Source organism: Parasteatoda tepidariorum, chromosome 9 (genome assembly GCF_982258835.1).
Source record: "Parasteatoda tepidariorum strain Cologne lab strain chromosome 9, Ptep-v5.0, whole genome shotgun sequence".
Classification (NCBI taxonomy): domain Eukaryota; kingdom Metazoa; phylum Arthropoda; class Arachnida; order Araneae; family Theridiidae; genus Parasteatoda; species Parasteatoda tepidariorum.
In genome coordinates, this window is record NC_141763.1 from 42,192,285 (window position 1) to 42,216,746 (window position 24,462).

At 33.5% G+C, this 24,462-nt stretch overlaps 2 protein-coding genes across 2 annotated transcripts; both read right to left on the reverse strand.

The window, feature by feature from the left end:
- Positions 1-12,485: 12,485 nt before the first annotated feature.
- LOC122272052 (uncharacterized) lies at positions 12,486-14,030 on the reverse strand. The gene has a single exon (XM_043055050.2). The coding sequence runs from the start codon at positions 14,028-14,030 to the stop codon at positions 12,486-12,488; it is 1,545 nt and encodes a 514-aa protein (XP_042910984.2).
- Positions 14,031-14,156: 126 nt separating this feature from the next.
- Positions 14,157-17,720, reverse strand: LOC147804018 (uncharacterized). Its single transcript, XM_087151380.1, has 2 exons — positions 15,339-17,720; positions 14,157-15,239 (listed from the first exon to the last, which is right to left on the reverse strand). Exons 1-2 carry the CDS (start codon positions 17,718-17,720, stop codon positions 14,157-14,159), a joined length of 3,465 nt encoding a protein of 1,154 aa, XP_087007506.1.
- Positions 17,721-24,462: the final 6,742 nt, after the last annotated feature.

The following is a 24,462-nucleotide window of genomic DNA, read 5'->3' on the forward strand; positions in this document are numbered from 1 at the left end:
CCAACTAGTGGGACCATATTTCCCAGATTGCAGCTACCTCCTATGTTATAGAGGTCGTCGAAAAAAAAATTAGGTTCATTCAGAGAAAGAATGTTTTTGTGTCTGATTTCGTAGGTTGAATTATCGTCTGCACGAATTAATAAGCTGATTTGAGGGCACCTTCTTGAACCATTAAGATTGAGTTCTAAGGACGTGAAGATTAGATCATAAGATCAAAAGTTATTCACGATGGTCTGTTTTTTTTTGCGCACTGTTCGTTTCGGTACAACTACACTTCCACGGGTCATAAAAAAACAAAATCTATCTATCTGAGTAAAAACAAAATGGAAGTATTTAGAAATATCTATCTATATTACGCTATAATAACGCTAATACGTACGTATGTATGTATCAATAAAACCGATGATATTTCTTTTCTCGCGCTGGCAACAGTTTTCATTTTTAATTGATTGGATTCGGTGCGCAAGAGCACGTAGTGAGCAACCAGATAACAATAACCAGAGTGAGCATTATCAGGTTGTTCAATTCAGATTCATGCACTAAAAACATGACAATATTTAATTTAAACTCAATTAGGAATTAATTAATTAATTGAAGTGAGAATGCTTTGAAAGGCCGCTGTTGAATTGATATTTTTCTACTGGGAGCTACCTAAACGTCTAAAAAACGTTTAAGTGTTTGTATTGAATGCATTGAATTTTTTTTATATTTCGCGTTTATTTATGCATTGAATTTTCACGCTTTAAAATGCAGAATATCAGTGAAGCAATATTTGATGTATATTAATATGTTTCTTATTTAGCTAATGTTTCGACTTTTTCACCATGTACAATCTAAACAGCTAATATGCTTTTTTAAAAGCCGATAAGAACATTGGTAGAATTCTTCTACATAAGTACAATACTATGTCTTTGATGATAAAATACTATGTCTTTGATGATAAAATACTATGTCTTTGATGATAATATATTATGTCTTTGTGCTAGAACATTGTGTTCATTGGCGAGCGAGCGCAGCGAGCCATGGTTCACAGCGTGAACCACATAGGATTGCGTAGCAATTCTCGGGGGTTGGCGAGCGTTAGCGAGCAGGGGGCGGAGCCTCCTAGTTTTATTTTATTATATAAAACATTATATTTAATATCAATCGGAAATATTTATTTTATTTTGTAACCGTCGTTGAAGAGCTGCCCAATTTTTGAGTTAACGGTTACCAATGTTTGACTCCGTAATCTTGTAATTTTGAACCCAATCCAGAAGGCAAGGGGACTCCTGGATCAGTACCCCCATAGATATCTATTTGTTATAAGAAGTTAGAGGACTTAGTGACCCCGACAGATTTAACGTGCGCAAGTCACCATTTAATACACTGGGATTCTTTGGCCAGCTGGATTCGAATTTCCGTTCTTAGGAATGCGAGTCCAACGCCCTACCAACTAAAAAAATTCCTTATCTTAAATTCCTTCATAAATCTTATATACGAGGGTCATTTTTAACACGTTGAATGCCACGATAATTTTACATGGCTTGCACGTCAGGCCGCTCGGTAAATAACTACACACTAAATTTGCAAATATAGACAGATTTTGCTAGTTTATAAAAGGTTTAGCATGACATATCTGAAAAAAGTGGTGAATTATATATGCCTATGAATTGTTTAAAAATAGTGGTGGATAAAAATCTACTAAAGTCAATTTATTAAACCAAGAATCGCAATGATTAAGTAAATTTTGAATAAACTTTCTGCAATTCCATAAAAGAGTGTAAATTTTATAGTTCTATATCAAGTTCTGTCAGCCAGCTTCTTTTCGCGGCCTATGTGAAAGGTCAGTGTCAGCAAGCGGTGGCAGACGCAGCCTGAACGTAATTTCAGTGTCAGCCACCGGTGATTGACGCAGCCTAAATGTAATTTCAGTGTCAGCCACCGGTGATTGACGCTGCCTAAATGTAATTTCTGTGTCAGCCACCGGTGGTTGACGCGACCTAAATGGAAAGTTCAGTGTCAGCCTCCGATTGCTGACACTGGACTAAAGTAAGAACCGATAAAGCACATCCAGTCACGTGACTTCAGTTAAAGGTCGATAACTCTTGGTAAGTCTCGTACTACGCCAACATTACGTTTCAGGTCTCTGCCGTTGTTAACTGTATGGTTATACTGCTTTGTTTGTGACTATGTCAATCAGTAATCGTGCCGATTAAAGTGCGTTCAGTTATTCGGCTTTTCAATGCAGAAAATTTTTGTTCTGCTGACATCGGCAGCTTGTTTACAGCGAAGGTCTCATGAATGTCGAAAATGCGCAAGGCTTTTAATGAAGGAAGAACAAATGCTCATGATGAAGAACGATCTTGACTGCCTATTGTCATGAATCTGATCATCCAACATACAGCCCTGACTTAGCACCATCAGATTGTTTCCAAAACTTAAGTTATTTCTTGGAGGAAAGTGCTTTGAAAATGATGACATGCTGAAAGAAACTTTTAGTAACTAGTTTAAAGGTCAGAAGGAAGAGTTCTTTGATGATGGGATCCAAAAATCGGTGCCACGACTTTGCAAATATTTCAATATTAATGGTGACTAGTATGTTGAAAAGTGAAAAAATGTTTATAATTTAGTTTGCGATACAATTTACGTTATTAAATATAAAGTTTCTTTCACTCTATTATAAAACGGCTCTTACTTAAAAAATGACCCTCGTATATAGGCATCTACTACCACTAAAACTATATTACATATCACCGTAATTAATTAAGCATCACAGGAGTCAAAAATAGTTTTTTACAGCCACGTGAAACGCAATAGTACCTGCATTTCTCAAGCATAATGTTCATATGCAAGGGTAAATTTTAACTTAGAAAATGGCTTAAATAAATGTAAATTAAATAAAATGGCTTTAAGCTTCATTAATGGTAGTTGAAAAGGTATGTCTAAACGGTATTAATTTACGCTTAATTTCGGGGTTGATGTTGTTTTCTTGACTTGATGTCTTTCTATTAGATGTTTTGTTTTTTTATTGCCTGTTCACTCGCTTGATACATCCAGTTTTTAGTTCTTCGTTGCCAATGCGAAGTAGAAATTTAATTATTTTTTTAAACAATATAGGGTAAACCAACCAGTGATGGAACACTACCCAGTGAAGGAACATTTCATACATATTGATTAAAAATAAGAATTTGTTTTTCTTTAGTTTAGTTTTTCTTTAGATTGATTGGTAGCAATAGCTTACTGCCAAACAATAGGAAGTCATCTAGCAATGTTTTGGATTACCTGGTCAAATATACTTCTCTGGAAAAATTTTTGAAATTGTTATTATCTCTGCAACACCTTCTTTCTTTGAAAAAATTATAAGGTGAGTGTTTGTATTTATATGTTTGAAGTGGAATTAATTACATGTAATAGTTTTATTTTTCTCACTGTGAAAAAGAGAATTCAAAATATAGTTATTGAAGTTACGTTTTATTTTTTCTAAGCATCGTAGCATAATAAAGTACTGAGATAAGGGGGTGTTTATTCACTGGATCACCAAACGATGAAAAGCCAGTGACGGAACAAGTGTTCCTTTACTGGGATTTTTTCTAAGTTAATGAAAATAAAAGGTAAACTTTAACTTTCTTGTACCTTTAGTGATGTTCCGCTTCAAAATTATGTTAAAAATACGAAAAACAACTTCTAACCAGTGATGGAACAGGCATGTTCCTTTACCGGGCATAGATTTCCCAGTGAATGAACAGTATGTGTTAATATGTTGACACTTTAATTTTCAATCCATGATTGCAAAAAAAAGTTAACATTTTCCAAGTATTTATGTAATAATTTTAAAAGTAGCCTTGTTTTTAAATACTTGTATCGCTTATAAATTCATAAAGAGCATTAAGAAATAACCAAAATTAAATATTCCTTTACTGGGTGTTCATTTACTGATAAGAGCTGTTCCTTCACTGGGTCTTCTTGCTACTTGTAATTTGAACCTCCAAAACTTTAAAACAATATTATGTAAGTTCTCAATACAATATTATGTAAGTAATTTGCAATTAGTAACAAATATGTTGACACTGTCATTTAACTAAAATTACGAATTTTGAAATTAATATGATTTTTTAAATGGCAAGCGAAGCTTAAGTGTTCCTTCACTGGTTAGTTTACCCTACGCATTAATGTTTTATATAATATAGATTGATTTTTCTTTCTGTAAGGAAAACTCATAATTCAAATGCAACGAATTTCTGCTAAGAGATATTTCAAAGCGTGATATCATTGTTACGCGGATAATGATTTAACTAGTAGAAGAAAAATTATAATGATTATTATTTCTGACGTGTAGGGTAATGAAACATTAAAAAAAAAACGCATTCTAGATTCTCGTGAATAACACGGTAACATAAACTCCATAACAGAAAAAGAATGAAGATGTAAAAACTTCATTTTCTATAATCATTTCGAAGGAATAACAGAAGCCGATTATGTGAAGCCTCATAAATTCAAGATAATTACAGTCTTCAGAATATATTTCACTTTCACACATATAGCCATTGTCCGAAAATATTATGATCTTTCAATGGTGGAAACGTTACAAAAGGAATTGTGCTAGTAAAAGAAGTTTATTTTTAATGTTATAGTTATCCATAATGTTTAGTTTTTTTTTTTTAACGTATGTACGGCGTTAAATGTAAGAGGTTTTTAACCTTTAAAGCACTATAAGTTGGTTCTGAGATAAAGTGTAAAGAAATTACGAACAGACAAACTATTTAAACCAGAGTGGGAACAAAATCTCGTTCATAAATATGAGGATAAAAATGATAAAACGCATATTTTCATATAATCGTAAAAAATAAGAAAAAGAAAGAAAATGTACAAATTTTATAATTCACGAAATGATACATTCCATATTTTTTGTTATACAATACGGGCTCGGATACGGGCTGGGCCCATATCCGAGAGTTCGTGGGTTCGAAACCCGCAGGCCGAAGACTCCCCGTGTAGTAAAGTGACTGATGCACCTCAAATCTGTCGAGTCGTAAAAGTCCTCCATGTTCCCATAACAAATCAATACCTCTGCGTGTACTGAATTGGAGATTGATCGTTCTCTGATTCAGGTCAAAATTACGATCTGTGGATGAATGAATGGATGTATGAATGGGTAAGCCCTATAAGCGGGTGCGACGTATGGTGTGACAGAAGTCGAATTCTTGGCCATAGATGGCGCCACTGAAAAACAAGAAACGCACACTCTGCCTTAAATTTGCTCGGTTTCACCAAGCAGGCTTGCCCGCGTGGCAAGTGACATTAGAAACAACAACAACAATAATTCAAATAATACATTTTGAAGTAATTTCAACCAACTAAATTATATTTGTAATCGAATGTTAAAATAACTGGAAATAATTTTTTAAAATTCTAGAACTAAAGACATTTTTTAATGAACTATAAACGTCTTTCCATTAATATCTCCATCTTTACATTATATATATTTTTCAATGGAATACATACAAGTGACGTAGTATGGGTATATCGACTCTGACTGGTTGTTGAAGCGTGGCATTTGTTTACGTTAGCAACTGTTCTTTCCATTATATTTCGAGTAAGTCCAGCCAATCAAACATCAATTCTTTTAAATGATATATTCTTTATTCTTACACAACGATTCTTTCGAAAAGATTTTAATTCTTTCGCTACATATTTTGACTTAACACAGAGACAGACATGAAGCTGTGTAGAACATAAACTAACTAAATATGCGTCGAAGTCGCCAGGTATACAAAACAAAAATACATCACGGTTACAATTAAATACATAAACAAATAATAAATCTAAGTTAAGTAAAAACATAGACGAGAAATTATATTTCAACAAATTTGATGTGTGATACGGCACTGTTTTTATTAACTTCACGTTAATGAACACTCTAACTTGTATGGAGAAACTAAGCTCAACTTTAACACGCCATTTCGTTCATAAACGATCAACTGACGCTAACTTCATAGGTCACATATGTGAGTATCCGTAGGGGGGAGTGGGGTCAATTGTAACATTTTTTACTTAACTACTTTTAACTAACAAAAAATCCAATATATTATTAGCATTAATTGACAGACGAGTAAAGTAGACTATACTAGAAAAAAAATCTTATTTTAAATGTTATTATATTAGTTATTAACAATTTTTGACAGTCGTGCCCTTGTTACAATTGTCCCCACTTACGGGGTCAATTGTAACAGTTCATAAATTTAACTAAAACATAGTTAATTATACATATCATAGTTGAGATATATGTTTTTATTGATTAAAATAGTAGTTATATTTTAGGAGTAAAAATAATAATGAGCAGAGACCTAAAGGGTTAAACTTTTAACTTTAAGGGGTTAAAAATTTTAATTTATGCTGTGAAAGGTGACAAATAAAATAATGCACAGGCAACATAATATAAATGATATAGGAAACTATTGGTGGTTCTTAAAGAGTTAAGTAATGGTTCGTAAACATAAGATTATTTATTTTCAGCTGCTACAATCGTCCCTTTACTTATTGTTACAATTGTCCCCAAGACGCCATTTCAGCTTCATTTGTTAAAAACAATGCTAGCTAATTAACAAAACTAATTTTTTCTTTTAGAAATGTTAATTAAGGTGTCCACTTAAATATTCGGTTAATAATTTTTATTTGTTTAAACAAAATTACTTTGTTAGAATATAATATTCTAATACCAGAAAAAGTACTTACGTAGCGTGAAAATATCTTTTGTGATGTAACTCTTTCAAAAGTACAGAAAAATGGTTGCCAGCAGGGGTGTACATGTAGATTTATTAAATACACCTTGTGCTAGGAACCAAATCTAGAAACCTACACTCGAAATGTTTGCTCTGTTACAATCGTAACCTGTTACAATTGACCCCACTCTCCCCTAGTCTTCTTCTTCCTGAAGCGCAAGAACCCAATTGAAATTTGCCACATGATATATTTAGTATTCAGTATATTCTGTAGAAACCACTCTCAATTATTAACTTAATGTGTATTGGGTTGCAGTTTAAAATTGAAGAAGAGGAAAAAAATTACATTCTGCCATACCAAAAAAAATACCAACTATAAAAATGGACTAAATAATTAGTAATGTATAATACTGAGATTATTATGAAGTACATTTTAAATTAGCCATCACAAAATTTTTTGACCGTATCAATAGTAAAACAACCGGTGTGCCCCAAACCACTTTTAAAAATATTTTTAAATACCTTTTCAAAATGCCAACGATGAAAAAAAAAACATCGCTGAAACCTAACAATATGTATAGATGAGCTGAAAGCAAAAACTATTATTTCTGTTGATTAACGAGTCCACATCTAAAAATGAAGACAGATAGTGTTGTGATAGAAGCTCATTTTATTTCTCACCAAAAATGTTCTATTTTTTAAACACTCAGAGATGGATCGGGAGCTTGTTATTCCGATAACTTGTTATTCAAAGAACATGAAAACATACTATGGAAGATTAGGAGCCGAACACCTATCTTCTTTTTAATCCACTGCACCTCGTAGAAGAAGAACTTACGTCATGGATTTTGGTCAGCAATTTAAACAAACATAGCACGAGGTAGAGAACCTCATCTCAAAATTAAATAGTTAATCCAAAACATGATCTACATTTTTCGCCATCGGAAGAATTCCGCCACGCTATGAGTATCGTCTTTTTTTTTTTTTTAAAGGAATTTTTTTTTTTGAAGTTATACTTTTTATGCGACTTCCAACAAGGTTGCGTTAAATGTTTAACGCTACATTTTTATTGGCCGGGAAATCATGTGGTAGGACCCAGTTTTCCCTCATTCATTTCTATATTGTTTTTGTTCTTACTGGCATAAAAATAATAAAAGTCATAAAAGTATTGTTTTTCTATAAATATTATTTTAGTTTGTTTTGATACACATATAATTTAATAGGGTAGTATTTTTTATTTTCAAATTTAGTGGATAACAATTGTAAAAAATGAGTGAAAACAATCCCACGGACAATGCGACGGATTTAAGGTTATGTCAAGGTAGGTCTCTTGTGAATATCAACTGATTGTTTTTCTTCTGAAATTACATTATGACGCATTCACATACATTATTAATACAAATACATTTTCCAGGGCAAGACGATGAGGCAACCACAAGCACTTCCAATGGTTCAAAAGGTTCACGAGGGAAAAATGCACAATATTACCGTGATTACAGTGCACGGAAGCGAGCGGAGCAGGAAAAAGAGTCGTTGAATAGAACTAGTGATCCTTCTACGACTGCTGATTCTTCTACAATAACGTCGCAGGTTGCGAAGTTTAACTTCTTCCGGGCGGAGGGACTCCACGCACTATTTTTTCTTCGTTTCATACTTACGTTATAGTGGCATCTTAATATGCCGGCGGGAAAATCAAACGTGGTAAAATAAAAAAATAAAAGATTTCTTAAACGTTCATTTTAGAGCTCATAAACGGGAAAAATCTTACGATCTTATTATAATGTCGGAGTATTTTTCTCCAAGCTTGTTTCTCTCCACTTGCCTTGCTAAACGTTATGAAAAGCCTTGCAAAAGGGGAGCTGGTACAAATTTATATGCTGGTGTCTCAATGTCACACTATTGAAATCTGACAAATCACATGTGAGGAAGGATTTATAATGGAGGTGGAGAAAAATTAATTCCTAACAATGCCTTGCAATTTTGTATTTATTATTTCAATTGCATATTGTAAATCACCACATTTTCGCAAAAAGCTTATATTAAGTTAATATATATTTTTTTACTATTTAATAAATGTAAAACGGTAACTTAAAAAATGTAAACGTAGAAAGTTAACAAAAAGAACTTATAAGGTTTTTGAGAAAAAGATTACGTTTAAAAATGTAATAAGTGATTGATGCAAATGGCATCACATTACGAGTCTAATTAGATTCATAAGTTGATTTCTTAAAAAAAAAAGATCAATACTAAGAAAAGTTTGAAAAACGAACTCAAATTATATGTCCATTTTCTTAAATTTCTATGACAATTTTTACAAATACGCGCTTTGATCAATGTTAATATCTGTCTCCATTTTCTTAAATAGCTAGGACCATTTTCATAAATACGCACTTTGAACAATGTCTGAGAGCTGTCTCCATTTTCTTAAATAGCTACGACCATTTTCATAAATACGCACTTTGAACAATGCCTGCGAGCTGTCTCCATTTTCTTAAATAGCTAGGACCATTTTCATAAATATGCACTTTGATCAATGTCTATGTTGAGAGCTGTCTCCATTTTCTTAAATAGCTATGACCATTTTCATAAATACGCCCTTTGAACAATGTCTATGTTGTGAGCTGTCACCATTTTCTTAAATGTGTATTATGAGCATTTGTAGAATAGAAAGCTTTTTAATTTTTATCAATATATTATGCTTTGAATAAATAAATCTTATCTTTATGTCTGAAAACTGGACAGTACCATATGTCTATCTGTTTAATGAGAATGCATGAACTGGTAATCATTTTCATCTCATATTTATGTTCATATTTTTATTATAATATTAAATTTCTTCACTATCAGTATTATAATTATAAAATCCAGACATATTTTTCTTAGATTGAGTGACGATAACGTAAGTCATTTGGACTTTATTTTTTAAAAAAAAGACGCCATTTGATTTAAAATTAGAAGAATTCAAGTTATAATTTTATACACTTGGATTTTTATTTCCCTATTATTCTTTAGTTTTCATTGTTAGTTATCCCAATCACAAAGTAAATATATTTCCTAAAATAATAGCTGATGTTATCTATCAAATAATTTGCGGAGAAAAAAAATATTTGATTTATTTTTCGATATGTTACAAATACTATATTATTCCTGTTTTTAATATTATAAAAAAAACAATGTGTTATCACTTTTTTTGTAACAAAAAATATGTCATTTTCTTTTTAACTAACTCCGACGAATCGGTTTATTGCCACTTGACTGCGAGATCATGCAATCTACGTGAATCATGCTTGATTGCTTTTCTGTATGCTGAAGAATTCTGTGGGAGTAAAATTGGCAAAATTGTTTATTTACTTAACAGTTTTGCAATTGCTTGCTATATTGTAGGGCGATAACGAAAACAGATAAAGTAAACATCCGAATTTCGTTTTTACGCGTAGTTACCGTTAAAAAGGAAGTATTAACGAGCATTCATAATTTTGGGCTTTTAACCGTTAACAACTGCTCATTCTACAACATACATGAACGTTTTTTTCTTTCCCTTAAATGAAATTTTATTTTTTATTTTATAATCGTCGTTGAACAGTCGACCCAATTTTTGGGTTTACGACTATTATCGTTCAACGCCATAGCCTTGTAATTTTGAACCCAATCCAGAAGACAAGGGAACTCCTCGAACAAGTATCGGGAGAAATTTTGCCTTCGTGGAGGACTTTTTGATGGAACTAACCCGCATTTGAGTTGCATGGAGAAGAAGACAACGAGAATCTCCCACGGTTAGCCTGGCGGAAAATTGACTCTATCCCATGATCAGTCTGTCTCTTAGGATATTTCATGGCAGCACTGTGGTCGGTGCAAGCCAGATGCGGATTCATCCATCGATGGGATTCGAACCCAGCTCACCGCATTGGAAGACGAACGCTCTGTCCTTCAAATGAAATGACGTGATGCTGTATGCACAGAAAGTATTTTATTCAGATATTAAAATCCAAATGGTTCATCGCACATCGTTTATAGAAAAAAGCTTCCAAGCATACCTAGTTAGTGGGTTACCATATCGACTGTGTTACTTCACCAGTTTCGATACTTAATTTACACACCTCGTAGATGCAAATTTTATTACGGGTAATAAAAAAGAAGTTGCCTAATATCTCTGGGACCATTTGAACATGATGATGTTTGAATCAAATTTAAATTTCTTGATGCTCCCCCCCCCATAAAACGCTTTTTTTTTAAATTGCTAGACAAAAAAAAAAATAGTATAGAAACTTGTTCAATAGTGTCTCCTATTGTCAAACATTCAGTTTGATCGATATTTTGATATTAATTAAAGTGGGTGGTCTACCTTCTTATACCAATCAAATACGAACTTGGTAGATTACTGTAACAACGTTAATTTCCGTTGTCATTCTTCTTGTGAAATAAATTTTATGGAGCAACGATGTGAGATCAGATTTCGCTTCAGACTAGGGCACATTGTAATGTTGCAGAACTCTACCTGGCCTTCGGAGATAGTTTTTTTTTTGTCAATAGCCCAGGTTTTTTGGTGGTTTAAGGCATTTTCAGGAGGAAGAGAGATGATGAAAGCTGAATCATGAAGTATAAAGTTTTTAAACACAAGCACCTGCGGAACTATTGACGTAATGTGAAAATGGCGTATGTGACGTATGGCGTAATGTGACGTATGGCGTAATGTGACGTATGGCGTAGTTTTCAAATCGTCAGAATGATCTGTGGACAGTTGAATTTATATCTCACCGCCATTCATCCGACTTTGAATAATGATTTCAATTTGAACTACTTGAAACCAAACAACTAGAACTATTCGATCTTGCATAACAGTAGAGCTTCTTGTCACACCGTAATGCCAATAAATGTGTATTGGTCAATAAACACATTTCTGTGGCACCTCAACAACTTTACTCAATTCTCTTTGCTGTGATTTGAACCCTTTTGACTGTCCTCTTTCCGAGATTGGAAATTCAAGGGACGTCATTTTAGAACACTTGTAAGCAGTTAAAATGCTGTAACCGTTAGAAGAAAAGATATTGCAGTATCCGAGTTCCAGCCTTGGTTCTAAGAGTGAAAGAAATCATCGTCGACGCTGGATGACTTCCCAAGAGAATAATTTCAAAGCTTACAATATTTAATTATAATTCTATTAAAAAAAATATTTAAAAAAATCAGTATTGTCGCTTATTTTACACACATCGCTTGCGTTTAGCACAGAAAAATCTCCAAAATCAAGTGATTGGCGATTTAACTGTGAAGCTGGAGATCGAAACAAAAGAATATTAGCAAAATTACACACAAATCCGTAAAAATATTTTCCTTAAATCAATATCCAAATATCTCCCATAATCATTATTTAGTTTCTTAATTTGGTATTTTTTGCTATTATTTGGTTTCATTACCAATTTTTGGTCACAGGCTTGGGAGACAATAAAAAAGACCTAGACGGTGTTTGAATTCTGTAAAAAAATGCAATAAAATTAAAATAAGTGTTGTGTCCTTATGTAAATAACAAGTTAGGAATCTTGAGGCATCTTTATAAAAAGAACTTTGTTTATTATTTTTTCAACTACTCTCTCTAATTACAGAATCGCTCGTAACCATGGCATCGTGAACAACGTTGCCACCGGAATTTGAGCCAGCACAAAAACCAATTAAATTATAACACCTCGTGACACACTCCCACCTTTGATTGTTCTTAATAATCAAACACAAATCTCTTAGACATTCAAAGGTAGAAGAAGCTACAACAGTTGACGTCTAACGATACTTAAATTAACTGTAACGAGTTGGTTTTCGTACAGCCCTACCACATTTAGTTTTCATTAAGTCTGTGTATCGTTCATCATCTCTAATCTCTCCAAATTCAGTTTCACCTTTGAGGCTATCAACTTTAGTTTTATCCTTACAGTTATTGATCTTTACTTGTTTAAATGGTTCACGGTTAAATATTTCATTTGTGAAATCGAGTTCCAAAGGATGCAATCGTTGCACAGGACGAATTAGTTCACCTTTTCCAGTTTTCAATTTTACGACTCTAACCGAGTTGTCCTTCCCAGGGAAAACTTCAACTACTCGTCCCATTGGCCAGTCCAATCTCCTTTTGTCACACTCGATGAGGACCACATCTCCAATTTGTATTCGCTTGATAGGTTTTTTATTTTCCTGCCTATGAATAAGCATACTGAGGTACTCTTCCCGAAATCTCTTCCGGAGATCCTCTCTCAATTTCTGTTGATATTTGCACCTTTTGGCCAGGTTGACGCTATCTAAATTGTCTAAGTCAGGCACTCCCACCGTTTGAACGTCCTGAAGGAACATAGCTGGGGTTAGTGGTGTTAAGTCCTCTGGATCTTCAGATAAATAGTTGAGTGGCCTGGAGTTGATAACTGCTTCTGCATCACATAGAACGGTACTCAACTCTTCAAAATTTATGGATGCTTTTCCTAAAACTCTTCTCAGAAGGTTCTTCACCATTTGGACCATACGCTCCCAAAACCCACCCCACCAGGCGGCTGTAGGAGGGCTAAAGACCCATTGAATTCTCAAAATTGAACTCTCTTGAACTATTTTGCTCCAGTCGATAGAAGCCATTAAATTGACCGCTCCAACGAAATTTGTTCCGTTGTCGCTATATATAGTTCGTGGTCTCCCACGTCTTGCTATAAATCTTCTTAGTCCAAGCAAGAATCCATCAGTTGAGAGGCTCTGTATCAGCTCTAAATGGATAGCCCGATACACGGCGCAGGTAAACAATAATATCCAAACTTTATCTCCATTCTTCAAATAGAGTGGCCCTGCCAAGTCAACCCCTGTCACCTCGAAAACCAACGCGTCTCGAACCCTGTCTTCAGGAAGGAAGGCAGGCACGGTTTCTAATTTCTTGGAAGAATATCTCTTACATCGAATGCATCGTTTCAAGATCCTTTGAACAGTCTTCCGACCTCTGAGAACCCAAAAAGTTTGTCGAAGATCTGACAGGACAACTTGAGTTCCACTGTGGCAAGAAACCAGATGCTTTTCATAAATTAACTTTTCCACAAGTGGGTGATCAGACGGTAAAACTATGGGACATTTGAAGTTTTCTTCATCTTCCCTTCTGAAAATTTTTGTCTTTATTCTTATCAGATCGTCGGCATCGCGGAAAGTGTTGAAGCCTTTCAATTTATTCTTCGTGACAGTGTCACCAAAACTTTCCTTCTGCACAATTTTTAGTAGTTTCTGCTCAGCCGAGTTTATATCGTCAACGGATAACTCTCCTCTTCTTATACTACCTGGGTTTCTACAATTTGTGCAGAATCGAAGGATCCATGCTACCATTCTGACTATAGTTGAGTATTTTGAAAACCGCTTCAAATACCAAGTAGTCTCCTGAGTATGAAGATTGGTTACAACTACGGGTTTCTCTCTCTCTCTTGAGACCTCATCTTCATCGGTTTGTTCTGCTCAGTCGGGCCATTCCTCCTTTGACCCTTTAAGCCACTGTGGGCCCTCCCACCACTTAGACTCTTTAAGAGTTTGAACAGAGCATCCTCTCGAAGGGAGATCAGCTGGGTTGCTGTGCCCAGGAACGTGTCTCCACATTTCTCTTGATGAGAGCTGAACTATTTCCTTTACTCTGTTGTTCACAAATGTACCCCAATTTTCGTTGTTCTTAATCCAATGGAGAACAGTCGTGGAATCCGACCAAAAGAATGCAGGTACATCTTTTAAACTCATAGCTTTCTGCATTGATTGTGCTAGTCGAGCGCCAATACTGCATGCCAGTAGCTCTAATCGAGGTATGGTTGTGAGTCGTATCGGCGCGACTCGTGATTTGGCCTGTAGTAGCTGTACATTAACACCCTTTTTTCCTTCTGATCTCAAATAAATTACGCAAGCGTAGCTCGACGCGCTAGCATCACAAAAGGTGTGCAAGCTGAAAGACTGTCGGTATCCTAAAGGAATCACACATCGGGGTATTCGTATGGTTTTCAATTTAGTCAAGTCGGACAGACATTTGATAAATTTCTTCTCTGCTTCCTCAGGGAGTCGTTCATCCCAAGACAATTTTTTCTTCCAAGTTTCTTGCAGCAACAATTTAGGAATGATTGTCACCGGGCAAGTAAACCCTATGGGATCAAAAACCTTTTGAATGGAGGACAACACATTTCTTCTGGTAAGAGATTCACAGCTGCTATTAAATTGATCAGAATCACAAAAAAGTGCGTCCTCATTTCGGTCCCAGAGAAGACCAAGTACTTGGGAAGGCGCTAATTCAGCGTCACTTGTCGTACTTTCCCAGCCTCTAAGTTCAAAGTTTCCAAGTTGCATTAATTCGGTTGCTCCGGTCACGAAATGAGAAAGTTCTCGAACGGTATCAACTGACGTGACGCAATTGTCCACATAAAAACTTTTCTCCAAAATTTCAGCAACGTCACGATATTTTTGAGGGCAAATGTGTAAAAGGTTGTTGATTACAGCGCCAAGTATAAATGGGCTACAATTCAGTCCAAAGACCAACCGTCTGTGTCTGTACGTCTTCATCTTCTTTTTTTCATAATCACTCCACCAAAAAAATCTTAAAAAATCTCGGTCTTCTGGATTTATAGATATCTGTAAAAAAGCTTTCTTTATGTCTGAAATCACGCCAAGATTCCTTTCTCTAAATCTCATCAATATCGATGAAATGGTATCCAATACATTCAAACCCTTGTCTAAACAGTCGTTGAGAGAAAATTTGCCCTTTTCTTTACTTGCGGCGTCAAATACTGGTCTTACTCTAGTTGTCGAATGTTCCTTAAAAACTCCTCTGTGAGGAAGATAATGACTCCTCCCCTTCGGAACTTCATCAGGAACCACCTCTATAATTTGATCCCTTTCCCATTCTTGGAAAACCGACTCATAGGCTAAATATCTTCCTGAAGAAATTAACTTGGATGTGGTGGAAAGAAGTCTTTTTTCGGCAATGATTCGGTTATCCGGAAGATCAGCATTGTCTGTCCAGGGTAATTTAACCATATAGCGCCCATCAATATCAGTGGACAAGGTATCGTTGAAAAATTTCATCACTTCTTCTTCTTTTGGGGCCTTTTCTACAGGATCTTTGATTCCTAAAACTTCCATGTCCCAAAAGTGTTCTATTTTATCACTATGAATTAACATGGTGATACTCACAGAAGCATTAGTGCGTAATGGGTCGTAAGAATCATTGGTGGTTCTGCCCATAACAAGCCAGCCTAAATGAGTTTCACAGGCAATCAACCCACATTGAAGACGTTCCATGTTTCCAGTGAATAGCTGTCCGCAAAAGTCGGCACCAGTTAACAGTTCTATATCAGGTGAACCTTCTCCGTAATCAGCAATCCATATCTTTTTCTTTTTTAATTCCTTATTCCACGGTCCTCTTTTAAGTCTAGGAATTGTACCACAAATAGACTGCTGATCAAAAACTTGTATGTCCAGAGAAAAATTTCTATTTTGTGGTTTAAGAGTGATTTGGTAAAGCCCATGATCTTTCACTTGCGTCGTAACGCCGCCAAACAATGATTGGGCTAAACTTCTTCTTGTCGTAGGTTTAAGGCCCATTTCTTTAACAGTTCTCTTCAAGATGTGAGAATTCTGGGAGCCACTGTCAATAAGAGCTCGAACCAGTTTTCTTTTCCCATTGGCTTCAATATTTACTAAGAGAGTCTGCAGAAGAACTTCGTTACCCTCTTTGGCGACCAACACATTACTTGAATCTACCCTTTCCTTAGCTGTCAACTCCCTTTTGTTTACTGGTAACTCGAAACACATAATTACGTGATGCCGCTTGGAACACATCATACATTTGAGTTTTGCTTTGCACTCTTTAGCCCTATGGTTAGCCTTGAAACAAATATAACACGCTTTCTTATTGCTTAAGACTTCTTTCTTCTTATCCAAAGACCAACTTTGTGCGATGAAGCAATCTCTACTTTCATGAGTCTTGTCACAGAAAACACAAAATGGATGCCTCTGGGATATGTCACTAGAAACCAGAGTGCTGGCGGTGGGAATGACTTCGTCGATGTGTTGCTCTTTCTTAGACCTCAACCTTGTCCGAGCACCATCAAATCCATTTCTCGCCAGTTGTAAACGTTCTTCGCCTTCCACCTCGCGTTTCAAAAATGAAAGTAAGTTTTTCAATTTGTTTCCAAAATTATCTGCCATTTCACCTGCTACGCCCGACTGTATTGGATTTCGCAGCCAAACTCTCATTAAATCTTCGGGAATGCAGGACTCCACCAATGGAAACAAAATCGCTTCATATTTCTCACTCGCCAATCCTAACGATTCTAACGATCTGAGATGTGACTCTAATTTGTCATACAAATTTGCAATATTTAAATTTCCCCTTTTTTCTGTAGCATTTTTTACAACAAGAGTTAATAATTCACGGACATAATATTCTATCAGTAGCTCGTCTCTTCCAAATCTGCTTTTCAGCGCGTCGATAGCCTTCTTATAGTTTTCCGCTGTTGGCGGAAAACTTTCAATTACTTCTCGAGCTCGGCTACCGTGTGTTACGCACTGCAGGAGATACTGAAACTTGTCTTCTGGAGCCAACTCGCTGTCAGTATGTATTCTTTGGAACTGGCTCCAAAAACCAAGGTAATCTTTCAGGTCTCCTCCAAAACGTAACAATTCAATCTTCGGAAGACGCATTCTTCGTTTGGTATTTGGCGATAAAGTGACGGAACTCGCCGCTCCATTCAACACAATTTGTTTACTGAAAAATATTTCACTTTCTGCTCTTGCCAAATCCATTTTTTGATCATATTCTTCAATCTTATTATACTCAGCTTCAAATTCAACGTCTGTTTTTATATCGTTCAAAATTAATTCGTCACATTCTTTCATTTTATTAAAAACTCTATCTAAAGTAAAACACTGCTGTTTGATGTTTTTACAGTCAGGCGTTTGTTTTTCTAATTCGTCAAATAAACTTCCTATGGTTTTGGTAAAAGTCATTCTAAGTGGTTTACGTTTTCTGATTATGTCCTCCATTATACAAAAATTCAATGCTTTTCCTCTCACTATAAAATATTTCACTAACCTGTGTCAACTACGGGTCACGTCGACGGGTCACCAAATGTTGTGTCCTTATGTAAATAACAAGTTAGGAATCTTGAGGCATCTTTATAAAAAGAACTTTGTTTATTATTTTTTCAACTACTCTCTCTAATTACAGAATCGCTCGTAACAACGTTGCCACCGGAATTTGAGCCAGCACAAAAACCAATTAAATTATAACACCTCGTGACAATAAGAATAAATGTTTTAAAATTACCATTTGTTTCGAAAATGTAATAATATTTTTTTCACACATTAAACAAAATGAAAAAATTGTGTCAATAATAATAGAAATGTAAAATATCACTGCAATTGTACTTTTTATTAATTTTAATAATATAACGTTGTCTTGGAATGGATTTTTAGTTAAGTTAAGAGTGAAAAAAATTATAGATTTTTCTCTGTATTTTCTGGAAGAACTATAAACTTATTTTTTAAATTTTATAAAATTTATTTATGATTGTTTTAATTTTGATTTTTATAAACTAAATTCATGAGCCAAACTAAACCAACTTAAGCGATACCATTCTACAAAGAGATAAACTAAACCTTTAAAACATCTGAGATGCATGTTCAAATAGAATGAAGGAAACAAATAAATTCTGAAAACTAATGTCAAAAGGGGTGAATTTGATTCTTTGTGAAAACCGATTTAATTAAATAAAAACGATAATTTAAGAGACAAATATTAAGAAGCCACAGAGCATATTTCTCTTTTTTTCCTTTTTTACTCTTTTATTTTCTCTACTTTATAAAATCAAATTTTTCTAACTCTTAAAATTCTCAGAATTTTAATGGTTTTTTGAGTATTTTAGTAACTGTAATTGCCAATTTTAATAAATCTCGTAAGAATTGCATCTAAGCTTTTGAACTTTTTAAAAATTATCTTTGTTATTTATCTAAATAATCATTCAAATCATGAAGTCATTTTATGAAAATATAAAAGTATTTTTTAACTATTAATAACAAATATATATTTCTAATTTCGAACTTCAATGTAAGAATTTTTTAAACGATTGAGCTAAAGTAGTCAAGTTTTAATAGTAAATCTTACGTGATTGTATATATCATCAGCTCATAATAACAACTATTAACTATTTTTGTTTTGAGAAATCGAACTCATAAACCTTTCAGTATTGCAATGGCGTAGAAAAAACGTGTTGTTTTTAGAATAAATTTCGTCTATTTGAGAAAATATGTTTTTAAACAAAAAACAGGAAGCTAAATATCATAAAAATCTCATTATTTCTTTGATTCATGCTTTTAAGTATTTAACCAGAAAAAGGTTCACTACGGAAATAATATTTAAAGAAACATTTAGCGAAAAAAAGAGATTTTTAGTTAACAATTTAAAGAAATATTCCAGTCAGAGGCTGAGCTAAATCACTTGACTATTATCATTTTATAAATTGGGTTCTTGCAAATCGATAAGAAGTGAAGTAATTATGCCTAACCACGTATTTTAAATCATATTTAATTGGATACCTGTAAGCTACGTCACGGGTATGTGTCAAAGCCGATTGGCTTCTGAATCAACAAAAGCCACTATTTACCTACAATGTCACTTGCAGAGATCCAATTAGTTGTTCATGGTAACCTGTTGTTTGCACTATTTTACCTCGACATGAAACATATTTCAACTGATTGCTACTACTATTTGAATTATTGAAGTTATACTTCTTATGCGACTTCCAACAAGGTTGCGTTAAACGTTTAACGCTACATTTTTATTAGCCGGAAAATCACGTGGTAGGATCCAGTTTCCCCTCATTCATTTCCATATTGTTTTGGTTCTCACTAGCATAAAAATAATAAAAGTATTGTTTTTCTATAAATATTTTTTTAGTTTAATTTGATACACATATACTTTAATAGGATAGTATTTTTTATTTTCAAATTTAGTGGATAACAATTGTAAAAAATGAGTGAAAACAATCCCACGCACAATGCGACGGATTTAAGGTTATGTCAAGGTACGTCTCTTGTGAATAGCAATTGATGGTTAGGTTTTCTCTTTTGAAATTACATTATGATGCATTCACATACATTATTAATACAAATACATTTTCCGTGGCGAGACTATGAGGCAACCACAAGCACTTCCACTGGTTCAAGAGGTCCACGAGGGAAAAATGCACAATATTACCGTTATTACAGAGCACGGAAGCGAGCGGAGCAGGAAAAAGTGTCGTTGAATAGAGCTAGTGATCCTTCTACGACTGCTGATTTTTCTACAATTAACGTCACAGGTTACGAAGTTTAACTTCTTCCGCGCGGAGGGACTACACACACTATTTTTTATTTGTAAATTTTCAGTAGCAGGTAAATGAGTACAGCTTCGACATATCTATTTGAATGCCCGAAAGTACCTCTGGCAGATTCATCACGTATTTTGATGTATTGGTAACATGGAAAAGACTTGACTGCAGTTAGTTGAAGTTATTTTATTTATTATCAAACTAATTAATTAATTCTTTTGCTTTATTCAGTTCTCAAAATGTGTAATTTAAGAAAAATGTATTCTCATACGATGAAATAACTTACACGTATTATTTGAACACTTATAGCTGAAAAATAATTAGAAAAGCTGCTCGGGTTTAATACTACAAGGTTGAGTAAAGCAATTACAATATAAGATGTACTTATTTTATTAAAGTATTATATATTAGCGCAATTTAATAAAATATGTTCGTCGTGAAGATGACACTAAAAGCACCATTCAAACACGGATAAATATCTAATTTCACATAAAATAAAATATATTAATTCATTTTTCATTTCTATTTTTTGAACTTTATTCTGAAACGTAAAAAATACAAAAACAAGAAAGAATTTTTATTGCAGGAATGTGAAACAGGAACACTTACGTCTAACAGACGGTAGCAATTAAAAAAAACCATAACAAAAATCTAAATCATTCTATATTTTGACTGTGAGCATGGCACCTAAAACCATTATGCTTTACCCTTTTGTGAGAACGCGTGCTATTAGATGAAGGAATCGTGAGCTAGAAGCCCACCCCATACGAATACATGTAACAGCGAAGGGGTTAAAAAGTATTTGGTACCGGTGACACCCGACCAATGAGACTGGCTGTGATTTCTCAATCACGAAAGAGCCATCACTGCCTTTAGTGGTCTAGGAAGTAGGAACTGTTCTTTTCCGCTTTTCTGAAGTCACGGTATGCAAACGAGCAGGTAGTCTTTGTAAAGGCAATGCAAATTGTAGAGCAAAGGTTGATGCTCACAAATTGATAAGGACAGGCAAAGATAATTTTTTTTCTTCTTTTCAAAACCCAATGCAAGAATGATTGTGGATAAATGTGGAGTGATTGAGGAAAATTCTCTTCTAAAAATTCAAAATAGTTTTTTAAAGTGAAATAATTAATTATTAAAATTATGCAAAATCCAATACATGGTTGTAGAATATTTTATATAGTTTTTTTCTTCAAAAATATTGCGTACGTTATTCATATTTGGCATATCGTTATTCAAACTAAGGAAAACAACGTTTTAGAGCACAAACTTCTTTTTGTGCTCTAAAACGTTGTTTACCCTTGTTTGTATTTTATCACAAAGGTCGCCCACTTGTGTATTTATATCGTTATTCGTTATTTAAATAAGCTGAGCAACACAACTATTTTATATTGTATTTAAAACCTTTTTCTCACTTAGGTACTTGGCACTCTTTCTATCAAAATGCTTTATGGCCATCCCTTGTATTCACACATGCCCGGTATTCCTTACGTTGATTTTTTTATTTTTTATTTTAAACGCCCGTCCATAGCACGCAATTTCCCGGTATTCTCTGCACTGCTATTTTTTCTAATAAATCTCCACTGCTCGAATAAATAAGCATGCGCATAACCAGATAAAAAAATGGAATATAGACGCTAGAAAGATATTACCTATTCAGACGGCTGAGAAGAACAATACATCTTCTAAGAAATCAGTAAAAATTAACAGCAGATATTGCTCGATAAGAGCAGTAAATGAAGACTATATTTTTACTAAATTTAAAGATGGAGACTGGAATAATTGTTTATTAACATTTAGTGATTTTTTTTATTTTTAAAATAGTGCAGTCAAACCCCGTTATAGTGAACCTTCAAGGGACCGAAATTTCTGTTCACTATAACCGAGAGTTCGTTATATCCGTTCTGTAAGCAATTTTAATTAATGGTTCCGAACTTCCTTTTTATTATACATTATTTAAATAAATGACCAACAAAATGAAATACAAGAATGACTGAAAAATAATACATAGTAACAAAAAATGAGTTAACTTGCTTTTATTTTTATTACTCTTCGTTTTACGTACAAAAAAAGTTACTGATCTTTAGCTGATGCAGGAAAAAATTTGTTCATACATCTGCCTGGGTTGGCCTTAGGGAAGGAAAAGTGAGATAAAAGAAGCAAACAAGAAAAAATGCTTATCGCTACATTCCACTCTTATGGATGGTCTTAAAAATCAGTATAAGTATTTATTTTGAAGTAGACATTTCAAAATTATTTTTAAAAAATGTAGAAAAAATTCAGTCGAAGACAGAAGAAAGTTCATTATATCCAACTTCCTCACTTTTTTTAGTTCACTATATCCACAAAAAATAACATTATACGCGTATAGCAAGGTACGAAACCGAACATTTCGTTCACTATATCCGGGTTCACTATAGCGAGGTTTGACTGTATTAAAAGACGATTCCATGGAGAGAAAATAAATTTTTCACTATTTTTTCTTTAAATAATAAGATACGCAAAAATAGTCTGTGAACTATACAGAGGGAGTGAAATATGGTATTAAACGCCATTCGAGTGGAATGATCATAACAAAAACTTATTATTTCTGTATTTCAAAATTTTGAATATAAAAAGAATTAGAAATTTTACACTTACCCATGGAAGATGAGCAGAGAAGATAACAACTCAATGAAAGGTTTGAAATTGATGGTGAAACTGAGTGATTGATTAAGGCAGACTCAAAAATCATTCTCACCTGTTGATGCAAAAATGTTTATCAGGAATTTTGGATCCATTAAGGAACGCTTTTTATATTAAATGTTTATTAATACTTTGGCAGAAGGCAGTTCTATGAAGCAAAACTTTCTAATATTAAGTAATGAACTATTCGGAATCCTGTTTTATGATAGAAAGTTTCTTTTTATAGTAAAAATATACTTAGAGAGTAGATTTGATGTTTTTTTAGATGTCTTATTAGATGTTAGAGGTTTAAATAATTGTAAGAGTGCAATATTCATATTAGAAATTCGTTACTTCTGCCTTTCTAAGTTCAGAAAAAAAAATGAAATAAAAAATTGGCACTTACACGTTGAAATAGGCAGATTACTGTAAGTGAGAAATACTTTATATGTTGATGATCACTAATTGATAAAGAAAATAATAATTTTTACCTGATGACGCAAAGAATTTTTTATGAAGAATTGTGTATCCATTATTCTATTAGTACCGAGCAACAAAAGAATAAAAGTACATACTTGCTTGTACTAAAGTGGTATTTTTTTCTATTGCCTACCAATTTAAATTTAATGAGCATTGTATTTTTACTTCAGATCCAAATATGAGTATTAACATTATTAATATAATTGGATAAACAGAACTATTTTGTTTCTGAAAAATACTTTATAATAATAAAAGTTATAATTATAATAAGTTATAATCTTAAGTTATCTTCTTATTTTCCAGTGGGCCATCTATGGCCAAGAATTCGACTTCTACAGCCCGTTTATTGGGGGGACTCATTCATATATCCATTCAGTCATTCACAGATAGTAATTTTGACTTTAACCAGATAACGATCAAATTCAGAACCCCCAGAGGATTGATTTGTTATGGGAACATGGATGACTTCGTGACCTGACAAACTTAAAGTGCACCAGTCACTTTTTAATCGTTGAGAAAATTGTAAAATAAATCTTTTTTGAGAAACGCAATAGGAGATACCTTCCTCAAGAGTAGCAAACTATTTTCTTTCTTTCTAATTTTATATCTTGTACAAATGTATTTTAACATTTATTTCTAGCTAAATTAAAAAGAAAAAAAATCAAAATGGTTAAAAAAGGAGAAATTCTGAAATAGGGTTATAGGTTATGAGGAAAAAACACACACATACAAATTTGTTTTCATTAATAGATCCTACATAAGTCATATTCTAATGTTTAACTATTACGTAGAATTGTAAAAGAATTGCAAATACCCCTATTCTGGATATCTTTTAAATTATAGCACTGGAAAAAATATACTTTGCAAATTTTATTTGTATAGTACTTAATATTCAAGGCTTCTGGGGGGGGGATTAGGGGTGAAAGAAATATCATAATCGGAGAATGGAAACTAATTTTTTTTTCATTACCAGAATCCATAAAAAACATTTGTTCTAACGCTTAATTGTTTAAAATTTAAAATAAAATATGCATACAAATTTTTTGTTAGAAAGAACATAGAATTTATACATTAAGGAGGAGGATGCTATTCTTAGGAAGAGAAACTAATTTTTTTACTACTAAAATCCATATAAACTAAATTACAACATTTAATGGCTAATTTAAATATCAAATTTATTTGAGGGGTACCCAAATCTTATGTTTTTTAGGGGGTTTAATGTCCTTCTTGATGAAAGGAATTATTTGTTTTCATTACTAGGATTCATATAAGTTACA